General features: G+C 41.3%; 1 protein-coding gene across 3 annotated transcripts in view; it reads right to left on the bottom strand.

Moving 5' to 3' along the window:
• The window catches only part of ZNF317 (zinc finger protein 317), a 29757-nt gene extending 7704 nt beyond the window's left edge, over positions 1 to 22053 (bottom strand). The window contains exons 1-6 of one of the 3 annotated variants that reach the window (XM_032626127.1): positions 21856 to 22042; positions 2843 to 2968; positions 2118 to 2257; positions 1510 to 1636; positions 841 to 936; positions 267 to 349 (exon numbers count right to left, since the gene is read on the bottom strand). In XM_032626127.1, the coding sequence (XP_032482018.1) occupies positions 267 to 349; positions 841 to 936; positions 1510 to 1636; positions 2118 to 2257; positions 2843 to 2873 (477 nt within the window). In that variant the 5' untranslated portion in view covers positions 2874 to 2968; positions 21856 to 22042. Of the gene's footprint in view, positions 1 to 266; positions 350 to 840; positions 937 to 1509; positions 1637 to 2117; positions 2258 to 2842; positions 2969 to 21855 lie in introns of all 3 variants that reach the window. The other 2 variants (XM_032626129.1, XM_032626130.1) reach the window with 2 other exon arrangements.
• Between the last annotated feature and the right edge of the window lie 1193 nt (positions 22054 to 23246).

The raw sequence follows: 23246 nt of genomic DNA, 5'->3' as shown, positions 1-23246 counted from the left end.
GCATATACTTTGTTAACTGTTTAAAACTCAATTAAGGCCCAACACTCAACATCTGAGCCACAGTTATAGAAATATTTACTCACTGGAACTTTAAGTGAAGAGGTTTGGGGTCAGGTTTTAGGGCTTTCCCCAAATCGGTAATATTCAGTGTCTCTGACACTGTTTCCTCTTGGGGACCTGCCTGGTTTTGAGCTGCTTTTCTAACTCAGGCTGCCCCTGTCCTCTCTCAATATGGAAGATCCAGAATTATCCCAAGGAAATCTTACCATTGTCACACCATGAGATGTTTCCTTCCCAAAAATATCTTCCATAAGAATTGACCATTTGGTTTTAGATGGAGTCTCCCAATCTGAAACAAATTGGGAAAATATTAACTTGCTAGAGAAAGAAAATGGTGGGATGATGGTGACAAAAACAGAGGTGGCTTTCTTTGCAAATATTAACCCTAAAGAAGGAAAGGGAATATGAAAGGGGAGAACACACATGAGTAAAAATGACTGAAAAATCTGGTTATGTGAGATATTTGGCAATGACGAGGGTAGAAATTTAACCTGACTCACTAAGAAGCACCTCTTCAAAGAATGACATCAATAAAGACATTAAGAGTGAGATCAGGAATGTTGAGTAGGAAAGAATGGGACAAAGAACCCATTTGGACACATGTCGAATTTAAAGAAGAAGGGACATGGAGACCAAAAGAATTGTGAGAGGATGGAGGGACAGTGAAAGAGAAAGAGCATTTTCAGATTTCCCTGGGTGACGTTTCCTCATGGATCTCTGTCATCCCAATCACTGGAGAGAGCAGATTCTCAAAAGCACTTGTGTCTGCCTAGTGCTTACCGGGACAAGGGCCTTGGTGAAGTTCCTGCTCCTCTGTCCCCAGCTCCTCTTCTTGCTCCAAGTGGGAGATGAGGCTGGGTTTGCTCACCTGACACCCTACTCACGGGGAAAGACACATGTTGAGGGAGGATCGTGCAGAGGACAACCCCTTCCATTAGTCTGGGGTCAGTGTTTTGGTCTTCAGTGCTCTGAAGATGGACAAGTCTGACTTAGGAGCAGCAAAATGATGGTGCCACATTTCTAAGGAACACAGTGAAAGGCTTTCATAAAACACAAAACCACAAATACCCACACATTTTGCCCTTCAAAAGAATGAGGATTTTTTTTTTTCTTTTTGGCCGTGGCGCATGGCTTGTAGGATCTTACTTCTCTGACCAGGGGTTGAACCCGTGCCCTTGGCAGTGAAAGCTCAGAGTTCTAACCACTGGACTGCCAGGGTTGAGGACGTCTTAACTCAGAAAGCTATGCCCAAGCTCAGACACACTTGACAACCTCCAAGGGCAATGCAATGGACAGGTCTCAACAGCCAAGGTACCATCAAGGCAGGCACCAGGTCGGCTTGTTCATAACTGTGTTCTGAATCCCCACAGTTCCTGGGTCACAGCAAGTACTTACAACAAAAATATTTCATTCATGAACGAATAAATGAAGAAATGCTGCCAGCCTTACCCACTGAGGCAAGGTTGCTATAGTTCTCCAGCATCACATCTTTGTACAGTTTTCTCTGAGAAGAATCCAGCAAGGGCCACTCCTTCTCAGTGAAGTCCACGGCAACATCCTGGAAAGTCACTGATTTCTGAAACACCACACAAATTTGGGGTCGGTGAGAACCCAGCCTGTATGTGTTCAAAGATGGCTGAGGCTAAAGATTACACAGGAGAGACTCTAAACACAGGATTTTCAATACGGGCATCTGGGGTCTAAACATTTACTCTAGAAGTCACTCCTCAGATGTCTTCTCTTCCAATGAGAAATCTCATGAGATAATCTCATTGCTTCAAACGCAACTCTGACATGGGATCAAACCTACTTCCACTCCAAACCTGGCCTGAGAGCTTTGAGCTATACTATGAGAGAAACACCTGTTATATAAGTCATTCCCCCTAACATCCCTGATACCAGGACAGCCTCACCAACTTCTCCCGCTCTTCCTCTTGCACCCTGATCATGCATTGATCAGCCTCGATAAAGATCTAAAAGACTCCTAACATGTGATGTTGTGGGCATTCTAGGGAAGTGCCTCCTCCACCCTCAGGGGCCTTGAGATCTTGGTGTACCTGGGAACCAACACTGGTTGATGTATGAGGCTCCAGGCCATTGTATGCAAACAGCTCCACATCCTGGGGACAGGAATGGTCTTTTGAAGAAAGAGGAATTTCTGACTCATGGACATAGGCAGGCTCCTGGTTGGACATAGCTAGAGAAGAGAGGACCCATGAGGATTAAAGCCCATCTGACATTCGCAGATCAGGAAACAGTCTCACACTAACGATATGTGTGCAGTGCACATGCCCCAATCTCACATTCCCTCACACACTCACTCACACGCACTGTTGTGCAACAAGCCAGAGAAGCCCTGCTCTACTCAAGGACAGGAAAAAGGGTGGTGGGCCTACATAGCCATAAAGATAATGATATATATTCTCAATTTATGGGTAAAGAAATAGAAGCTCTGAGATAGAGCTGTTACTTCATCCAGACTTATCAAAATAATAAATGGGATGCCGCAGGGTTACCAATGACCAGTATCCCTCCTTACACAGCAACTACAAACACTCCCTGCCTCACCCAAACTCACAAAGACCCTGAATCAGACACAGTCACCTGGGGAGCTCTCAGGACTTCACTCACTCCCACCCCCGTTCAGTTCATGTATCCTCCTCCACTTCTAACCTGGCAGCCCTCCCACTAGCTGTGCACATCCTTGCCCTCAGTGAAGGGGCAGGGGCCACTGGCCACTGAAGCTTTATTTCTGAGGGCATTCATCACCCGAAGAACTTACCACATGTGGGAGACAGACCAACAGCTGCCATCCTCCGAGAATGATAGTAAATCTGCCTGAATGAAAGCAGGGCACTGGCACCAGAAAGCTACTCTCTCGCTCTCATGGGACTCTTGGAGCAGGCATCTGTAGTAAATGAGAAAAAGACTACTAGGTGTAGCCAAAGGCTTTCTGTCTCTCCCACTAACAGGACAATTCTGACTTTTGTTTTTCAGTGTTTCCTCTTTGGAGCAGCCTATCTCAGCTTGGGCCTTAACCCTGCTTAGGTAAAACCTCCAGGCAATGTGGTGGAGGTCCCTGACCTACCTCAAGTAAGATTCAGATTCACTCTCTCAAGTAATTTGTCCCCAGTCACAATTCTGTTAAACTCTGTCACTCATTGAACACTTGGGCCCCAGACTTCTTCAACTTCAAGGCATAGTCCTCCTGGCTTGGGATGGCTCCAGCTTCCATGAGGACTGGTCCATCTGGACCATGTGTTCTGATCGCCAATGCCTTTTGGCCCCCCACTCCACACCAACATACACACCTGTGGGCCACAGCCCAGGCCTTGTCATCACCAGAATCAGATTCACTTCACAATGATTCAGAAATTTGCTCTCTAGACAAAACCTCCTACACAACATGCTTCTCACATAAACTCTACCACTTAGAGGGGATTCCAGGCCACCCAGGCTTCTACCACCTTGCTCCCTAACAGCAAATTCTTCTTCACTGCCCCACCTATTCAGCTGAGAGATCCATCATGTTCCATCACTTCTACAAATTTCTGTCCAAATTCCTTTAATCCTCTACCTAGTATACCCCCAACGAGCAGAAGACCAGTCTGGGATGATTCCAACCATCTGTTTCCTCCCTGAAGGTACTTGGAAAGACCAGTCTGCACACACCCAGTCACACTAGCAGTTTTCAAACCACAGTCACTAACCTTGAAGGAGCATCTATACTAAAGAAAAGCATAAGTGGTAATCCAATCTCCCCAAAACCATGTAAAAATCTCACCAGTTTTTCTAAACCCAAAACTGTCTTACATGACCCTTGCTTTCAGCAAATAATCTTGCATTTCATTTCACAGTAATCACAACTAAAAAAACATAACTCAGCAAAGAACTGGAAAATGAAACGTAAAAAATACTTTCATTTATAACAGCATAAAACATATAAAGCATATAGGAATAAACCAAATAAAAGCTGTGAAACCGTGCTGGAAGAAATAAAAAACCTAAATAAGTGAGGAGCTATATCACTTTCATGGGCTGCAAGAGTCAATATTACTAAGGTATTCACTCTCCCCAAATTCATCTGCAGATACAACGCAGTCATCACCAAAATCTCAGCAGGTTATGTTCTAGACATTGACAAACCAAATCTGAAATGGGTACCAAAATGCAGAAGATCTAGAAGAGCCAGAAGAATGTTAAGAAAGAAAAATAAACTTGGAAGATTCCTATTACTAACTTTACTACAGTAATGAAGAGCTGTTGGAATAAGTATAGACAAAAAGGTCAATGGAGGGCTTCCCTGGTGGCGCAGTGGTTGAGAGTCCGCCTGCCAATGCAGGGGACACGGGTTCGTGCCCCGGTCCGGGAGGATCCCACATGCCGCGGAGCGGCTGGGCCCCTGAGCCATGGCCACTTAGCCTGCGTGTCCAGAGCCTGAGCTCCACAACGGGAGAGGCCGCACAGTGACAGGCCCGCGTGCCGGGGGAAAAAAAAAAAAAAAGTCAATGGAACAAAACAGAAATAGACCTACATGTGCATAGTCAAATGATTTTCAATAAGGGAATAAAGAAATTCATTAGGGAAAGTGGTCTTTTTAATAAATAGTGCTGAGACAGCACCCTTCTATAGTTGATAGATGGGATGCTGCCCAATTCATAAATCGCCTAAGAAAGCCAATTAGATCTTCAAATTAGGAAAAAAACAAGTGCTGCAAGAACTTAGTGGACAAAAAGGAACTTTGACCTCCATTATCACTGCATACACAACAAACTGAATTAAAAAAAACCTTTTTGAGATAACTCAGACACCAAAAAGTAAAATCCAGAGAACACTTTAACAACATTGAGTTACACAACATTTTAGACTAGACACAAATAGAACTAAACATTAAAAAAATCAATAATTAGACTTTACCAAAATTAAAAATTTTTAGTCATCAAATGACATTATTAAGAAAATAGGGGCTTCCCTGGTGGCACAGTGGTTAAGAATCCACCTGCCAATGCAGGGAACTTGGGTTTTAGCCCTAGTCCAGGAAGATCCCACATGCTGCGGAGCAACTAAGCCCGTGTGCCACAACTACTGAGCCTGAGCTCTACAGCCCACAAGCCACACTACTGAGCCCACATGCCACAACTACTGAAGCCTACATATGTAGAGCCCATGCTCCGCAACAAGAGAAGCCATGACAATGAGAAGCCTGGGCAACACCGCCGCAACTAGAGAACCCGCGCAGAGCAACGAAGACCCAAAACAGCCAAAAATAAATAAATAAATAAGTTTATTTTTTTAAAAAAAAGAAAGAAAGGGCTTCCCTGGTGGCGCAGTGGTTGGGAGTCTGCCTGCCGATGCAGGGGACATGGGTTCGTGCCCCCGTCCGGGAAGATCCCACATGCCGCAGAGCGGCTGGGCCCGTGAGCCATGGCCGCTGAGCCTGCGCGTCCAGAGCTTGTGCTCCGCAACGGGAGAGGCCGCGTACCGCAAAAAAAAAAACAAAAAAACAAAAAAAAAAGACTAAAAAAAAAAAAGAAAGAAAGAAAATAAATAGGCAAGCCACAGATTGGGGAAAAAAGATATTTGCAGTACGTACACATGACAAAGAATTCACATTCAGACTACATAAAGAACTCTTACAAAACAATAATAATAAAAAATTTAAAAAAAACTCAACAAGGGCTACAGTTAGACACTTCACAAAATTTAATGAGTGAGGAACAATAAGCATGACAAGTTACTCAAAATCATTAGTCATCAGATGGATGCAAATTAAAACTAATGGTATAATATTTTAACCCACCAGAGCAGCCAAAATTACAAGACTATAAACACTAAATGGTGGCAAGGATACAGCATACCCAAAACTCTCACATACTAAAGGTGGGGGTGTGAAATGGTTCAATCACTTTGGAAAACAATGCGCCAGTTTCTTAAAAAGTATACCTATCATTTGACTCAGCAATTCCACTCCTAGATATTTACCCAAGAGAAAAATTTTAAAACATGTCCACAAAGATTCATATAAAAATGGTCATAAAAAAAAAAAAAAAAAAAAATGGTCATAGCAATCTGATTCTTAATAGCCCCAAAGTGTAAGCAATCTAAATATCCATCAACAAAAGAATGAATAAGCAAACTGTGGTATGCAGAGTGGAATACTACTCATCAACAAAAAGAAACTACTGAGACACACAACATGGATGAACTTCTATAATGCTGACCAACAGAAGCGAGACAAAAAAAAAGCTCTATAACTCCAATTCCACAAATTATTAAGGTCGATAGTAAAATGTGTTTATTTAAGTCAACAGAAGGAAAAAGGTTGGTTGCCTCCTTGCAGGAATATGATATGGTGGTAGAATGAGAAGCAAGAGGGAACTTTCTGGGGCAACTGAAATATTTTATTATTTTTTTCAGTTAGTGGCTATACAATGTACACCATGTCAAAAATTTCATCAAACTGATCATCTGAGATATGTGCATTTTCTTGAACGTAAATTATACTCTACTTTAAAAAAGTTAAGTGGAGTCTTTCTTACTTTCATGTCTCCAGTTACACAAAAATTCCTCCCACAACTGACCTATGACTCCTATTACCAGTAAGATGTCTGCCCTCCCTCCCTTCTAAAGCCAACCTCTTCAGATCTGCCTCGGCTACACTTAGTCCTCCCTCCAGAGCAAAAGCTTATAAAGACAGTCCACACTATCTCCCTAATTCAGTGTACCTAATGTCAATTACCATCATCTCCATCTTCACAGAAAATACAATTACTCCTGTGTCCTGTGTCAGTGGAATCCAGTAAGTGCATTTCAGTCTTAGATCCTCAGCAAAATTTGGTGTCTATTTTCTTCGAGAATCATTCTCTTTCTAGGCTTCTATATAACTCTCTCCCTGGTTCTCTCTCTACTTCTCTTGATACTCTGTCAAGGTTTTTTCAGAAGGTCTCCTTCTACCATTAAAGGCTGGATTTGCTCAAGAATCATCCCTTACCCTATTGCTCTTCATACTCTGTGCTTTGCCAAGGCTTCCCTTAATTTTCACCTCTAACACTCAAGGTCCAATATGAATTCAAAATCATATTCTCACTGCCTACTAACAGCCACCAAAGAACATCTCATACAAAAGCCTGTTGAGCCTGTGTTTCTGGGCTCAACAAAGAGAATCAGTAGCCAGCCCTCTGGCCGCTCACAAGAGGGAGGTGAGGTATGGGAATATATGTATGCATATAGCCGATTCACTTTGTTATACAGCAGAAACCAACACAACATTGTAAAGCAATTATACTCCAATAAAGATGAGGGGGGAAAAAAGCTACAACTTAACTGCTCCATTCCATGGCTCTAATCACTTACAAACTAAAGAAAAATCCACACAACCTTCTTCACATTAAAAATTTATTATCTTCATATGAAAAAACTTGGCTTTCTCTGTTAGCTGACTCTCTTTCTCCTACAAAACCTGTCACAATATATTTTTATGTTTTTACTCCCTTGTTTTTATTTCCTTGTTTTATACTGTTTCCTAAACTATATAGTAAACTAGAAGAGTGCACCACTGTACTCAGGTCCTAATCCACTACCCGATATTAAATAGAAAATGAAGGGGGGTGGGGGCAGAAAAGGTCAATGAACAGAGAACAGACTGGCGGTTGCCAAGGGGGAGGGGTTGGGGGGAGGGATAGAGTGGGAGTTTGGGGTTAGCAAATGTAACCTTTTATATACAGAATGGATAAACAACAAGGTTCCACTGTATAACACAGAGAACTATATTCAATACCCTATGATAAACCATAATGGAAAACAATGATAAAGTATATACATGTATAACTGAATCACTTTGCTGTACAGCAGTAATAAACACAAAATGATAAATTAATTATACTTCAATAATAAAATAAGTAGATGTTTTAAAACTCTTGAAAAAAAAAAGTCAATGAATTCTACCTCTTACACCACATGTCTCCAAATCATTTAACTTTCTCCAATTCAACACCCAGCAATAGAGTCTGGATCATATATGCTGGACCATAAAAAAGTCTCAAATTTAAAAAGACAGCAAATGTACTAGATTTGAAATTAATAACAGTAAGATATCTAGAAAATACTCAAATATTTGTAAGTTAAAGACAAATAATTTTATGTAGAGGATGAAACAAAGAAAATGTAATAAATATTTTATACTACATGAAAATACAACAAATAAAAACTTGTGAAATGAGGTTAAAATCATTCTTAGAATGAAATATATACAGTTAAATGTCTACATTAAAAAGTGGACAAAAAAAAAAAAGTGGACAAGCTCAGTGAAAATCAATGAACTACACTTAAGAAAAAAAAGAAAATTAGGGTTTTCCAGGATAAACCATAAATTAGGCCAAACACAATTCTCAACCAATTTTAAGACAAATAATAGCAAAATATATTCTCCAACCACAATGGAATGAACCTAAAAAACAATGATAGAGGGAAAACTGGAAAATTTACAAATACATGGAAATGAAACAACACATTCTCACACAACCAACAGGACAAAGAAGAAATCACTGGGGAAATTAGAAAAAACTTTCAGACAAATGAAAACGGAAATGTAACACAGCAAAATTGATGGGATGCAATGAAAGCAGTGCTCAGAGGGAAATTTATAGCAGTTAATACCTACATTAAAGAAGAAAGATCTCAAACAACCTAACTTTACACCTTAAGCCACAAGATAAGCACAAACTAAACCTAAAGGCAGCAAAAGAATTAGAACAGAGATAAATGAAATGGAGAGCAGAAAAACTAGAATCAACAAAAGTTGGTTTTTTCAAAAGATCAACAAGATAACTAAAATCAGAAGTAAAAATGGGGACATTACTACCAACCTTACAGAAATTAAAAAGACTCTAAAAGGGTGTTCCCTAGTGGCCTAGTGGTTAGGACGCCAGGCTTTCACTGCCAGGGCCGGGTTCAATCCCTGGTCATCGAACATCCTGCAAGCCGTGAGGCATGGCCAAAAAAAGAAAAAAAAAATCCACAACATTATAGAAATAGAAAAGGTATTTTAAAAAATAAAAATAAATAGAATACCATGAACAACTGTACACCAACAAATTAGGTAATCTAGATAAAATGGACAAATTCCCAGAAACATACACTTTTCCAAAATGGACTAGAGAAGAAATAGAAAATCAACAGACCCATAACAAATAAACAGGCGCAATCAGTCACCAAATTCTCCCAACAAGGAGAAGTCCAGGACCAGATGACTTCACTGGTGAATTCTACCGAACACTTAAAAGAAGAATTAACACCAATCCTATTCAAACTTTTCCAAAAGTAGAAGAGGTAACATTTTTCTAACACAATCTTTACGGCCAGCATTACCCTGATACCAAAACCAAGACAGTACAATCTCAAACACCTCTGGACTCCTAAAGAGACCAAGCTACCTGGAGACCAAGCTACCTGTATACATGTTAAGCCTGGGGTGGTGTTTAGACTCTATGTCGCTGATAGGTTGTCTGGTTCTCAGTCAATGTCACATTGTTCTCTATGAGACTAAAAGAAGTGAACAAAGCAGGCAGCTTTTACACCTTTCAGACAAAGAAACAATACATTTGTGAAGAATTGACATGACAAAGTTTGGGCCTGAGGTAGTAAATTGGTAAAGAAGTAACAAATTTTGTTTATACAACCTTCTCAGCCCTGAACTTCATATCTATCTCTGGAGATAAGGATGTCTCTTTGCCTTCTGGTACAGGGAAGGTGCCTTTCACAAGGGAGATTTATTTCCTACTTTCAGGGTAGCAAAAAAGGGTCAGAGTGTCCTTCTCACGCCAACTGTTTCTTATGTAACTTTAATTCAAAATAATCAATATGCCAAAGTGGCATATTTTGGGGCATCTTGCCCTGACCTCCATCACTGCTAATCCATATGTCATAGTTACCCCAGTCATTTACTGTTTGGCTGAATTAATCCTTTAGCAGTTTTGTTTTGTTTTTTCATACAGGTGATTATCAAATCTCATCTGAATTTATGCTGACTTGTTATACATATTAGCAATTTCTGACATACAGCAAAGTGATTCGGTTATACATTTGCCAAGCATAGTACCTCACACATAGAAATTATTTTTAAAATATTGAATGAAGAAAAGGATATATGAATAGTAAAATCAAGTTCAAATGATAAAAGTTTAAAAAAATCACATTACTTTGGTATCTTCTGGTATCTAGGACAACGTGTCACTCATCAGTTTTTCTTTGTCAAAAATATTGGATATTCTCGAATATTTTCTTTTGCAGATGAAATTTAGAATCAGCTATACTATTTGTATAATGAATTTTCATTTTCATTAATGTTATGATATTTTAAGGTCTTCATTTTCTAAGTGTTTCTAAATAGGCACATCAATTTATTGAAATGATCTTACGTTAAAATGTTTAGAATATTTCCAATTTTTCACAAGTAGAAAGACAACACTTGGAAGAAATATTTGCAGCTAAATTTTTGCAGTTTTTTTCAAGTTTTTCCTTAGAACAAAGTTCTAGATAGTGAAATGTTTAGTCAACATTTATGACTAAACATTTAGTAAGTGTTGCCAAAATGCTCCCAAAACTGCTTTATCTGCAGTCTCTTTAGCTACACACATATTTATCATACACTAGGAAAAAAACACTTGTTTGCCAAGGTGATGAATTATGTTCTTTTCAAATTAAAAACTGAGTAGGGATGTAAAATACTGTAGAACACAATTTTATAGCTTGTTAACTGGAAAATAAGGGGCAAGCTGGTTAATTCCTTGAGCTGTAATTAAATGTTACCAAGCACCCGTCTTATCTATTTTCTAGAAATGTGAACAAACCAGATGTAATAAAACAATTAGAAAAATGTAATACTCTTGGGAACAACTTATGAAACTGGGTGAAGTAATAATAATAATAAAAGTAGTTGCATTTCTCTTTCAAAGGTTTACAAAGAGAGTGAACAGCACTGCACTGGTGGGAACCCAGGTCCCACCTCGTGTTAAGCACGATCCAGTGTTGGGTTTACCTGAACCCCACAGAAAACCAATCAGATGAGCCTTATAGCACCATGAGAGGTGCGCAAACAGGCTCAGAGAGTTTAAGTAACTGCCATAAAATTGCATAGAAGGTAGCAGGGGTGAGACCTGGGCCCTAATTTCTTTAACTGCAAAGCCTGAGCTCATTCCTCCCTTTGGAGGTGGCAGTGGGGGCATGGTTTTATTTGATAAGTACCACCTGTGTGAGAACAGTGAGGGTTATCAGAGATTCAAGAATACTACATCAGCTGATGTAGTAGATTCTCAACAAATATTAGCTCCCTTCTCTTTCCCCTTTTGCAGTGAGGAAATACACAAATGTTAACCATCTTTCATTCATTTCTAGATACCATGGAACCTGCCTCCAAATGAGATCAGGTGCTGCCACCTTCTGGGTATAAAGAGGTATTGCAAGCCTCCTGAGGTCGAACTTGGAACAAACCTTTGCCTTTCTCAAGTAGAGGATTTGGGTTCCAACATCAGATTACTGAGAGACTCGTTAAGTTAAAAAAAGAGGTTCAGAGTCACTGAAGAACAAGGTCTCCACCCTCACCTCCCACTTATTCCTCTATTCTCAATTTACAAATTTCTGCTCAAGTTTCTGTCCCCCAACTTTTCTTGCCAACATCAATACCAATGCTACAAATAACAACATAAGCATGCTTACTATGTACAAAGTATCTCCTGAGTCTTTCCAGGGACTCTCATTTAATACTCGCAACTTCCCCAGGAGGTAAGCAGTATCCTGAGGAAAAAGTGGGGCATGTACTTACTGAAGGGTTAGGTCATGTGACGAAGGTCAAACAGGGGCTAATGAACCTGATTCCAGAGCCACACATGTCCCCTCTCAAGGTGACCTCTGCATGTGAACCCCCTGACACCAAATCAGGAAACAGCTTTTTCCTGATTCTTGTCTTGCTTGATCTCAATACATGATCCTGCCCACTACCAACCTCCCCTCTCTCCCTCTTCCCGGGGAACCTCTGCTCTTGGCCACTGTGCATCATATCCCAAGGTTGTCCTCCTCCCTCTCTCCCATCTCAATGGCAATGCTCTTTTTGAGACCCCTGCTCGTGGTCCTTCCTCCTTTGCCAGGATCCCTAAGGGCCAGGGTTCTGCTGGGCCTTCCTTTCCCCCATCCCACACATGTTCACGCTCTGAAATCCCTCCTCCCTTGGGTACTGACATCCAGGTTCTGATTACACATCCATGAAGGTTGTTGTCCACCTCAGGTGACCCCACCTTGCTGCAAGCCCAGCATTCTTGCCCATGGGGGCTCCATTCAAGAATGGGCTCACGGACTTCCCTGGCGGCGCAGTGGTTAAGAATCCACCTGCCAATGCAGGGTACACAGGTTCGAGGCCTGGTCTGGGAAGATCCCACATGCCGTGAAGCAACTAAGCCCATGCGCCACAACTACTGAGCCTGCGCTCTAGAGCCCACAAACCACAATTACTGAGCCCGAGCACCTAGAGCCCGCGCTCCGCAACAAGAGAAGCCACGGCAATGAGAAGCAAGCGCACCACAACAAGGAGTAGCCCCCGCTCGCTGCAACTAGAGAAAGCCTGCATGCGCAGCAACGAAGACACAACGCAGCCATAAATAAATAAATTTATTTATTTAAAAAAAAAGAATGGGGGCTTCCCTGGTGGCGCAGTGGTTGAGAATCCGCCTGCCGATGCAGGCGACACGGGTTCGTGCCCCGGTCCAGGAAGATCCCACATGCTGAGGAGCGGCTGGGCCCGTGAGCCATGGCCGCTGAGCCTGCGCGTCCGGAGCCTGTGCTCCGCAACGGGAGAGGCCACAACAGTGAGAGGCCCACGTACCGTAAAAAAATAAAAAACAAAAAAAAGAATGGGTTCACTAAACTTGTTTTCTCATCTGGAAACTGGAGGTTATAACACTGGATTATGGGACTGTATGTGCTCGATAAATGTTCACTCTAAAACACTATTACTTTCATCATAAAACAAAATGGCCGTTGGCGATTTAAACGGTAAACTGTTAATTTACAGTGGATGCCACTCTCCACTACTTGGTACTTGCCCCAGGCAGCATGAGCCAGAGAAATGGGTAGATGAGTGCCACGTGAACATTTCCCCTGCAATATCTAATAAGACCTCAAGGTAAACACCTAACACTGAGCTCCTGCCAGCCTCCCCATCTCAATGGCAACTCCATGCTTCCAGGAGCTCCAGGCAAAAAGCCTTGAAGTCATCCTGGACTCTCCTTTTTCACACTTTAGATCCAAATCACCAGCAAATCCTATGGGCTTTACCTTGAAAACTTACCCAAAATCTGGCCACTCCTCACCACCTACTCTAATACTGCCTTGGTGCAAGGCACCACCTCTCTCCTAGATCATTCCGATAGCTTCCTAAAGTATCCCTGTTTCTGTCCTTTAGTTTATATGGCAAGTAGAACTTTGCCAGTAAAATGTAGGTCACATCACTCTGTTGCTCAAAACCTGCTGGCGTCCCATCTCACTCAGCCAAAGCCCTACATTCCTGCTGCCTCATCCACAACCCCTCCTGGCTCCCGGCCCCCTGTGACCCTGCTCACACTAACCTCCTCACTGGGCCTTATGCCTGTGCTAGGCATGTTCCCACCTTGGGATCTCTGCGCTTGCTGTTCTCTACACGGAAATGTGCTTCTCCACATTCAAGTGTACCTGCTCCCTCTCCTGCTTCGGATCTTTAGTTAACTTTAAGTGTCTCAACATGGCATTTACTGGCCACTCTAGTCAAAATGCAAACCTCTGCCCGTCTATCCCTAAACCCCACTCCTTCTTCTATTTTTCTTCAAAGCACTAACCTCCACTTAATATACCGTGTTAAGTCAGGGTAGGCTCTATTTTACTGCAAAAACAGACTTCAAATCTCAATGACTCGATGAAACGGAAGTTTATGTCTGGCTCACGTTACTTGTTCAACCTGGGCTGGTGGTGAAACTTTACCAGTTACACAGGGGCATGCCTCTTGTATCTGAGCCAACTGAAACCCGTGGTCATTCTGGCCATGGATGATTAGAAGGGTGTGCCTAGAGAACTGTGCACCTTGACACACACGCTCTGGCCCTGAAGTGCTCATAGCTCATTGCCCAGAACTAGTCACATGCCCCTGCTAGTTCCAGGGATCCTGGGAAGTGTAGGACAGCACACAGAATACCTAGTAAGCATTACTGTCTCTCCCACACATACTATGTATTTTACTTGTTTAGTTTTCTTCCCTTATGCCCAGCCAGACAATAAGCTCCAGGCAGATAGATTTTCCACTTCTTTGTTTCTTTCACTGTTGAGGTGTCTGGAACAGTTACCTCAGATCACAAACAGGATAATAGTGAGCAAAAGAATGAATGGATGACAAATAAGCTGATCTACATTTCTCTTCATGTTGAGAAGGCCCTCCCAAACCTGGGGGTCTTGGGAAGATCACAAAGGAGGGGGTCTATGGATCTTGGTGTATGTGTGGGGGGGGCTCCCCTTCAGGTCCTATGAGATGTATGTTGACCCAGCTGCTAGGACACAGCCATAAAGCTTAGCTACACCTTGGCTCCTGAACTGCCCACAATGTGGGGCAAGGTAAACAAACGGTTCAAGCCTGGATAGAGAGTGCACTCACATCAATTTCAAACCTGGGGGATATTTTCAAAGTCTCATGGCAATGCAAACTAGAGGCCAGAGCAAGGTTCTGGAGTGTTTCTCATCTGAGCAATTATACCACTTGTTGAGCTACACTCAGTGACCCTGAATACAGATGCAACAGGACTACCTCAGCATCTAAGTGACTGGAAGTGGAGCAGGGGAGTCTAGGAACAGTTATGGGATCTATTAAAGAAGTTTTGACTCCTGTTTCTACACAGTACATGAGACAAAACCACGATGATCAGACTGATATCAGCACAGATAAATGCGATGGAGAGAGAATTTTCAAAGAGGTACTGAGATTGTTTAATTTCTCTTTTAATTTCCTTTATAACACAGTGAAAACAGTTCCCTTTTTCTATTTCAATACATCTTAGCCCATTCTCATTGGGATCTGTTTTTCTCTGTGCCAGGATCAGCACTAGGGTGAGGTAAGAGAGGTTGCTGGAGTACAAAATTCAAACAGGTGCTTTCAGCATCATACAAGTGCAGGGTTAATGCCTCCGCCCACATACCTCACCCTAATCTCACCCCTGCTCCCCACAATTACAGAAGATCTGCCTCCTACATCAGTTTTTTGGTCCAAAACACATTTTACCCTTTAAAATTGTTCTACTGTGACTTCTCCTTTTGTGGCCATAACTCTTCCAATATTTGATTTAAAATCCCCACATTCAATTTTATAATACTGCCCCAAGATATTCAGAATTTGCAGATGTAAATACTAAAGATAGAATGATTCTTTTGTTACTTTTATGGAGTGATATTTCTGCCTCTGCTAGAACTGTTTTTAACAGTGTTACTCTTGTACACATAGACAAAGTAACAATAGCAGTGAGAACACTGCATGCCACTTTTCTCATTCCAGAAATGTGTTACATTTGTAAATTAATATCTCTCTGTACTTCACTATCTGTAAGCTCTCAACCAGGTGAAATGTACCGGGGTAAAAGGGCAGATTAACAGGCAATCTAGATATACTGATCAAACCTTCCACTCAAAACTATTTTAAGTGCAACACAAAATACAGACAGAGGGCTTCCCTGGTGGTGCAGTGGTTAAGAATCCGCCTGCCAATGCAGCGGACACGGGTTCGAGCCCCAGTCCGGGAAGATCCCACATGCCGCCGAGCAACCAAGCCTGTGCGCCACAACTACTGAGCCTGCGCTCTAGAGCCCACGAGCCACAACTACTGAGCCCACGTTCCACAACTACTGAAGCCTGTGCGCCTAGAGCCCGTGCTCCGCAACAAGAGAAGCCACCTCAGTGAGAAGCCTGCGCACCGCAACGAAGAGTAGCCTCCGCTCACCGCAACTAGAGAAAGCCCGGGTGCAGCAATGAAGATCCAACACAGCCAAAAAATAAATTTAATTAATCAATTAATTTTTTAAAAAAGACATATCTTTCAAAATCATTCACAAGCTAGCGATAAATACTCAGAAATTTAAAAATGTGTAATTTCTAAAACGACAATTACAATTGCTGAAATAAAGGTAAAATGGCAGGGACTAGATAAACAGTTTTATCAGATTACACACAGCCCCCAAAAAATTGTTTTCTAGAGTATCACACAAAGTGTGGTCCCCCAGCCAGCTGCATAAACATCATCTAGAGAGCTTTAATAATTCTGATGCCCAGCTCATATCCAAGTCCAACTGAATGAGACTCTTTGGAGTAGACTGATGAACCTGTTTTAACAAGCATTATAGGTGACTTTTATGCAGGCTTAAATTTAAAAACCACTTCTAGAGAATAAACATGAGGGCACACAGATAAAACGATGATAAGTATAAAGAGCCATGGGGGACAGAGGGAAAAGGGCTGAACTGATTCTAAATAGAATTCCAAAGGGAGAGAGAAGGAGCACAGGCAGTTATTGCAAAATATAGTAGCTATGGATTTCTCATTTCAAAAAGCAAATATAAAGAGACTAAGATAAAAACAGATCACAGATACAACAACACTGAACCAGAGAAACAGCAATGGCAAAAAGAATATCTTAACAGCAGCCAGGGGAAAAAGCATAGGTTACCTTTAAAGCAATGATTCCCAAACTTCAAGATGTATCTGAATCACCTGGAGGGCTTGTTAAAACACACTGAAGGGCTCCCCTGGTGGCGCAGTGGTTGAGAGTCCGCCTGCCGATGCAGGGGACACGGGTTCGTGCTCCGGTCTGGAAAGATCCCACATGCCGCAGAGCGGCTAGGCCTGTGAGCCATGGCCCCTGAGCCTGCGCGTCCGGAGCCTGTGCTCCGCAACAGGAGAGGCCACAACAGTGAGAGGCCCATGTACCGCAAAAACAAACAAACAAACAAACAAAAAAAAACACTGAAAACATATTTTATAAAAACAAACCAAAAAACTCACATTGCTAGGCCGCATCCCCAGTTTCTGATTCATCAGAAACTGGGGATGCAAGAATATGCATTTCTAATAAGTTCCCAGGTGATACTGATGTTGTACGTCTGAAGAGTACACTTTAAGAATCACTGCTTTAAAGAAATAAACATTAGCCTGACACCTGACTCCTCGCCAGCAACAATGGAAGCCAGAAGATAATGGAACATCTTCATGGCTCTGGAATAAAATATACAGTCCTTTAGCAACCAAAATGCCTACTAAGATGGCAAAATAATGGTATATTTGGGCTTGCCATTCAGAGAAAAGAGAAATTCTAAAATACGTTATTTTAGAGAGAAAGAAAAAATCAAGGAACCAAAGTAAAGAGTGTTAAGAACTTATATCAAAGAGTCCAAGAATCAAAGTTAGCATACAAAATGGAAAATGTGTGAGTAAAATGAAACTAAAAATGACTGTATACAATGATAATCTCTTCTGAGGTTTAAAAATAGATAGAATTAAAATGCATGATCACAAAACCATGTAAATCAGGAGAGTGATAACATATCAAAAATCTAGGGACTTCCCTGGTGGCACAGTGGTTAAGAATATGCCTGCCAATTCAGGGGACATGGGTTCAAGCCCTGGCCCGGGAAGATCTCACATACTGCAGAGCAACTAAGCCCGTGTGCCACAACTACAGAGCCTGTGCTCTAGAGCCCGTGAGCCACAACTACTGAGCCCACGTGCCACAACTAATGAAACGTGCACCTAGAGCCCGTGCTCTGCAACGAGAAGCCACTGCAATGAGAAGCCCACGCACTGCAACGAAGACTGAACGCAGCCATGAATAAATTAATTAATTAAAAAAATCTAAAGTTCATGAATGAGCATGAATAAGAATACTCCAAAATAACCACTAAAATAATAGACATAAATAAATTCAATATGCATATAAACATGTAGATAAATTCAAAATATGCAGAGAAAAATGTAGAATGAAAAAAGTACTCAAATCAAAGGAAGCTAGAGGAAAGAAAAGAGGATGTTAAGGGACAAAATGCTTCAACTAAAATATGTATATTCTCAAAATGGAGTAAGAACAATCCAGTTATATGTTGTTTACAAGAGAAAGGATATAGCAAGAATGGAAATTTTAAAAAGATATACAAGGCAAATACTTTTTTAAAAAAACCTGGTTTAAATATATTAATATCAGAATAAATTAAGGCAAAAAGGCTAATAGAGAAAACTGAGGAATTACAAAAAGAAGAGGTACAATCCAAGAAAAAGCTATATATATTTCATAACATAGCCTCAAAAATATATCCGTGGTAGGACTTCCCTGGTGGTGCAGTGGTTAAGAATCCGCCTGCCAATGCAGGAGACACGGGTTCAAGCCCTGGTCTGGGAAGATCCCACGTGCCGCGGAGCAACTAAGCCTGTGCGCCACAACTACTGAGCCTGCACTCTAGATCCCGCGAGCCACAGCTACTGAAGCCCGCACGCCTAGGGCCCATGCTCCTCAACAAGAGAAACCACCTCAATGAGAAGCCCGCGGACCACAACAAAGAGTAGCCCCCCCCACCCCCGCTCACTGCAACTAGAGAAAGCCCGCGTGCAGCAAGGAAGACCCAACGCAGCCAAAGTTAAATAAATAAATTTATTTAAAAAATATATATATATATATCAGGGGTGGGGGGCAGAACTCTAAGGAGATGGACAAAGCCACTACCAGAGCTCTCAATAATATGTTCAAGCAGATAATTCAATAACTATATGCAGATTGCACAAGATGAAACAGTATTTCCTAACTATAAACTCCAACCACACATGGGGCACAATGTGTGTCTCAGAAAATGTCATCTATCTCTGACTTATAGTGCAAGCAAGTTAGCAAACAAAACCAAAAGATAACCCGAAAAAGTCACAGAAATGGAAATTAAAAGAAAAAGGCCTAAATAATTCACATGCCAAAGAAGTCATAATATTTGATAATATTTAGAACTGAAGTATAATAAAATACTACCACTGTAATCCTTTCGGATGTGCAGGTTCCAATGTAAGAAACTGTAAAGAAACATGCCAAAAAGGTAAAAGGAAGACAATTATAAAGAACAGAAAGTTATGAAATAGAAAACATATACGTTATAAAGTGGTTCTTCACGAAAAACAAAATTGACAGAATTCTGGCAGGATGTATTTTTTAAAAAAAAAGAATATATAAATACAAGAATGAAAACCTAGAAAACACTACACTTGCAGCAGCATTAAAAATATAATAAAAGCACATTATTAACAACTTTGACTATACGGTTTAGCCTTAGATGGAATGAATAAATTCCTAAAGAAATTTTACTTACCATAATGAAATAGAGAACTTGGATGCCCTATGACTCTTATAGAACTGAAACAAAAGCTTTAAAATTTTCCGCAAAGAAAATTCAGACCCCAATGGTTTTTCCTGGTAAAACTCCCTTTTAAGGAACAAGTTATTCTACTCTTAGGCAAAATATTCCAGAGTTTAGAAAAAAAAAGGGAACACTCCCACCCCACTTTATGAGGCTGGAATAAACCTGAAACAGAAAAGGAAAATTACAAGCCAATTTCACTCAAACATAGATGCAAATCATAAAAAGATAAAAAAAAAAAAAAAAACTAGCAATCAGAAACCAAAAATGATAAAATAGTACATATCCTTTCCAATTTAGTTATTTTACCAAAGCAAATTTAATGTAACATTAGAAAATCAATTGGTTTAATTCACCACATTATCAGGTAAATGAGAAAGTCTTAGTTTTCACTTATTCATTCAAAGCACAAACAGAACTAGAACCTATCACAGACCTATCAGTTTTCAAAAGGTAATTGAAATCATCAACATATCAAAGAAGTTGCTGGGGGGGAAATCACTTGTTAAAAGCTTACAGCTGTCCATGACAAAAACTCTTAAATTAGGAAATAGGAGACTTCTTTTACCTAATAAACGCTTTCAAAAAAAAAAAAAAAGCCTCCAGCAAACTTTCAAGTTAACTTCCCTTAAAGTCAGAAAGAAAACAGGACTGCTTCAAGATTGCTATCCAACTCCATTCAATGCTACTCAAAGTCCTCAGCCTGTCTACCAAAGAAAGTAAATGATAAAAAATGTGTGTGATGCAAAAGGAAAGTATACACTTTCCTAGGAATAAATCTAACAACAACAAACCCTTAAATCGTTTTTGCTGATCCTCATAAACCTTTATTGAAAGGCATTATACAAGATATAACTGGGACTTCCCTGGTGGCACAGTGGTCGAGAATCTGCCTGTCAATGCAGGGGACACAGGTTCGAGCCCTGGTCTGGAAAGATCCCACATGCCGTGGAGCAACTAAGACCGTGAGCCACAACTACTGAGCCCGCGTGCCACAACTACTGAAGCCCGCTGGCCTAGAGCCCGAGCTCCGCAACAAGAGAAGCCACTGCGATGAGAAGCCTGTGCACCACAATGAAGAGTAGCCCCCACTCACAGCAACTAGAGAAAGCCCGCACGCAGCAACAAAGACCCAAGGCAGCCAAAAATAAATTTATTTTAAAAAAGATATAACTAATTAATTGTAAAATTCAATGGCATAATGATGCCAATATTCTCAAAATCCATATATATATATTCAACACAACTTGAAAACAAAACCCCGGTATGTGGAACTTCGTAAACTGACTAAAATTTGAGTCACAAAATACCTGAAAAAGAATAGGTAGGTAGGTGCATGTAATCTTCTACAAGATATTTGGAAATATCTGAATTAAAATGGGTACTTCCATCAATATGGAAAGAGAGTGTCTCTGAAAATACTTTAGTGTAAGTCCACCTACAAGTAACTACCAAAATTAGTAAATACATTTTTGAGAAAACATATAAGCAGTAAAATCCAGGAAGAAAATCATGGGGAAAGAGAAAGACGCATTTTAGGAGAATACAGGTTTCCGAAGTTTCAAATACTTATTTTTCTTGGCCTGGTTTGCAGATTCACTTTATTTTTCTTTTAATTTTCTGTGTTTTCATATTTTTGTGGGACATATATGTCCTATATTCTGACAAAAGAATTATTTGAAGGGAAAAAATAAACAGGAAGTACCAAATAAGATGGTAAAGATCAACGCAAAATATTAGTAATCACAATAAATATTAATGGACTAATTCTCAAATTAAACAACAATGTTGAAATGCATTTTAAAATCTAGTTATAGGCTATTTACACGAGAGTCAACTAAAGTAAATAAAGATAAATAACTGAAAAGTTTAAGTGTAAAAACTATTCAAGATAAATGGTAACAGAAAGAAAACCAGGTGTGCTCCTATTAATGTTAGACAAAGCTGACCACAAAGCAAAAGGTAGGTAGTTTATCCTTGCGGTCTCCAATTCCTGACACACACACACACACACACACACACACACACACACACACACACACACACACACACCTCCCCTCGCCAAAAAAATAATGTCCTGAATTCACTTCGGCCGGGCTTTTCTGTCCCCATCCCAAGATGTCAGTTTTTTTGGACCAGATCACCAGTGCCTCCCCCTTATCGCTAAATACGTGGTCCTAAACTTCATCACTAGCGTTTCATACCGCTTATCACAGGATCTAAAACACACTCTTCCTGGCTGCCTGGCTTCCCGGTCCCAGGTCCCTGTCCCCCGATACCCCTCCCTGCCTTATGGGCCTCTCTTGTCCTCAGGAAAGCGGGGAGTAAAGGGTTAAGTGAGGAAAGCGGGTCTTACATCACGGAGGGTAGAATCACGGGGAGCAGAGGTCACGGAAGCTGCTGCCGAAGGGACGAGAAACTCATTGAAAGGTACGGTCTGCCGCTGGGACCAACAGCTCGGAAGCGGCCGCGGTGGACCGTTCCTCTGCCCATGTGTACAGCAGCAATCGCCTCCGGAGAGTAATGGCTTCCGCTTCACTTCCGCCTTCTAAGTGTCGCGGGACTTCATAACCGGCCTCTAACCAGGAAGCACAGACGGAAAGGGTTCTGGGAAATGTAGTTCTGGAGTTTAGACGGGCATGGCGGGGGTACCTCGGTGGAAACTGCGGATGGCGCTAATTTCCCCCCAACTTCTAATTGTTCAAGTGCCTCGGGACTCAGTTCTCAGGCCTCTTTTCGTCTTATAATCCCTGTGGTAGCACTGAATCTTACCTCTTTAAGTTCTGTGTATACACTCAAGAGTCAAAATTCCATCCACAGTCCCACACCTGTACCCTGAATGCCAGACAGAATGCGATATTCTCTCTCCACTTGGGTTTTTTAGAGACACATTTAAAGTCCACAAATCAAACTCCTGACTCCACCTTATCAACTTCAAATAATAACAACCCCATCTTTCCACATGTCCATTGTAAACCTTGGCAACATCATGGACCCTTCTTTGTCCCATTGATCCAACAGGCAACGCTCAGCTCTACCTTGACCATCAATCCAGAATCTGATTGCTTTGCCAGAAATGTTTTTCTTGTTTCTGAGTCATGAAAGGTCACAGCAGGACTTGAAACTGGCCCTCCTGGGCAAAAAACCCTTTCTGGGTCCCCCATTTCTTATTTGTAGGATGAAGGCTTCAGCCTCCTAGACTTTCCCTGAGTTCCAAATGGCAGATTCAAACAGCTGCTAATCACGGAAACGGAATGCAGAAACAATGGAGGAATAGTCAAGAAACTATAGTGCAGCGATTAAAGCAAGATCCTGGTCCTCCTCAAGGGATACACATAACAATATCTTTGAGTTCTTCTGAACGAACTAAGGTCCCCAATAAGGCCCCCACCCAAGTGAACGATGGTAACTTCTGGCTGAGCACAAGATTCCTGTAACACCGCCCTGTTACCTCACCACCAACCAATCAGAAGAAAGTCACAAACCCTGCAGCCCTCACCCCCAAATTTTGCCTATAAAAACGTCTCCCAGGAAACCACCAGAGAGTTCAGAGTTTTCAAGCATAAACCACCCATTCTCCTTGCTTGGCCCTGCAATAAACCTGCCTCTGCTCCAAACTCCAATGTTTTGGTTTGTTTGGTCTCACTGTGCTTTAGGCACAAGAACTTGTGTTCGGCAACAATAGCCTTTCAGTAGCTCTGAAGGGACTGCTTCAAAGAGGTAGGGGGAGAAGCCAGTATATATATG

Source organism: Phocoena sinus, chromosome 3 (genome assembly GCF_008692025.1).
Source record: "Phocoena sinus isolate mPhoSin1 chromosome 3, mPhoSin1.pri, whole genome shotgun sequence".
Lineage (NCBI taxonomy): Eukaryota > Metazoa > Chordata > Mammalia > Artiodactyla > Phocoenidae > Phocoena > Phocoena sinus.
The sequence above is the reverse complement of the archived record's forward strand: the minus strand, read 5'-3'. Positions and strand labels throughout refer to the sequence as shown.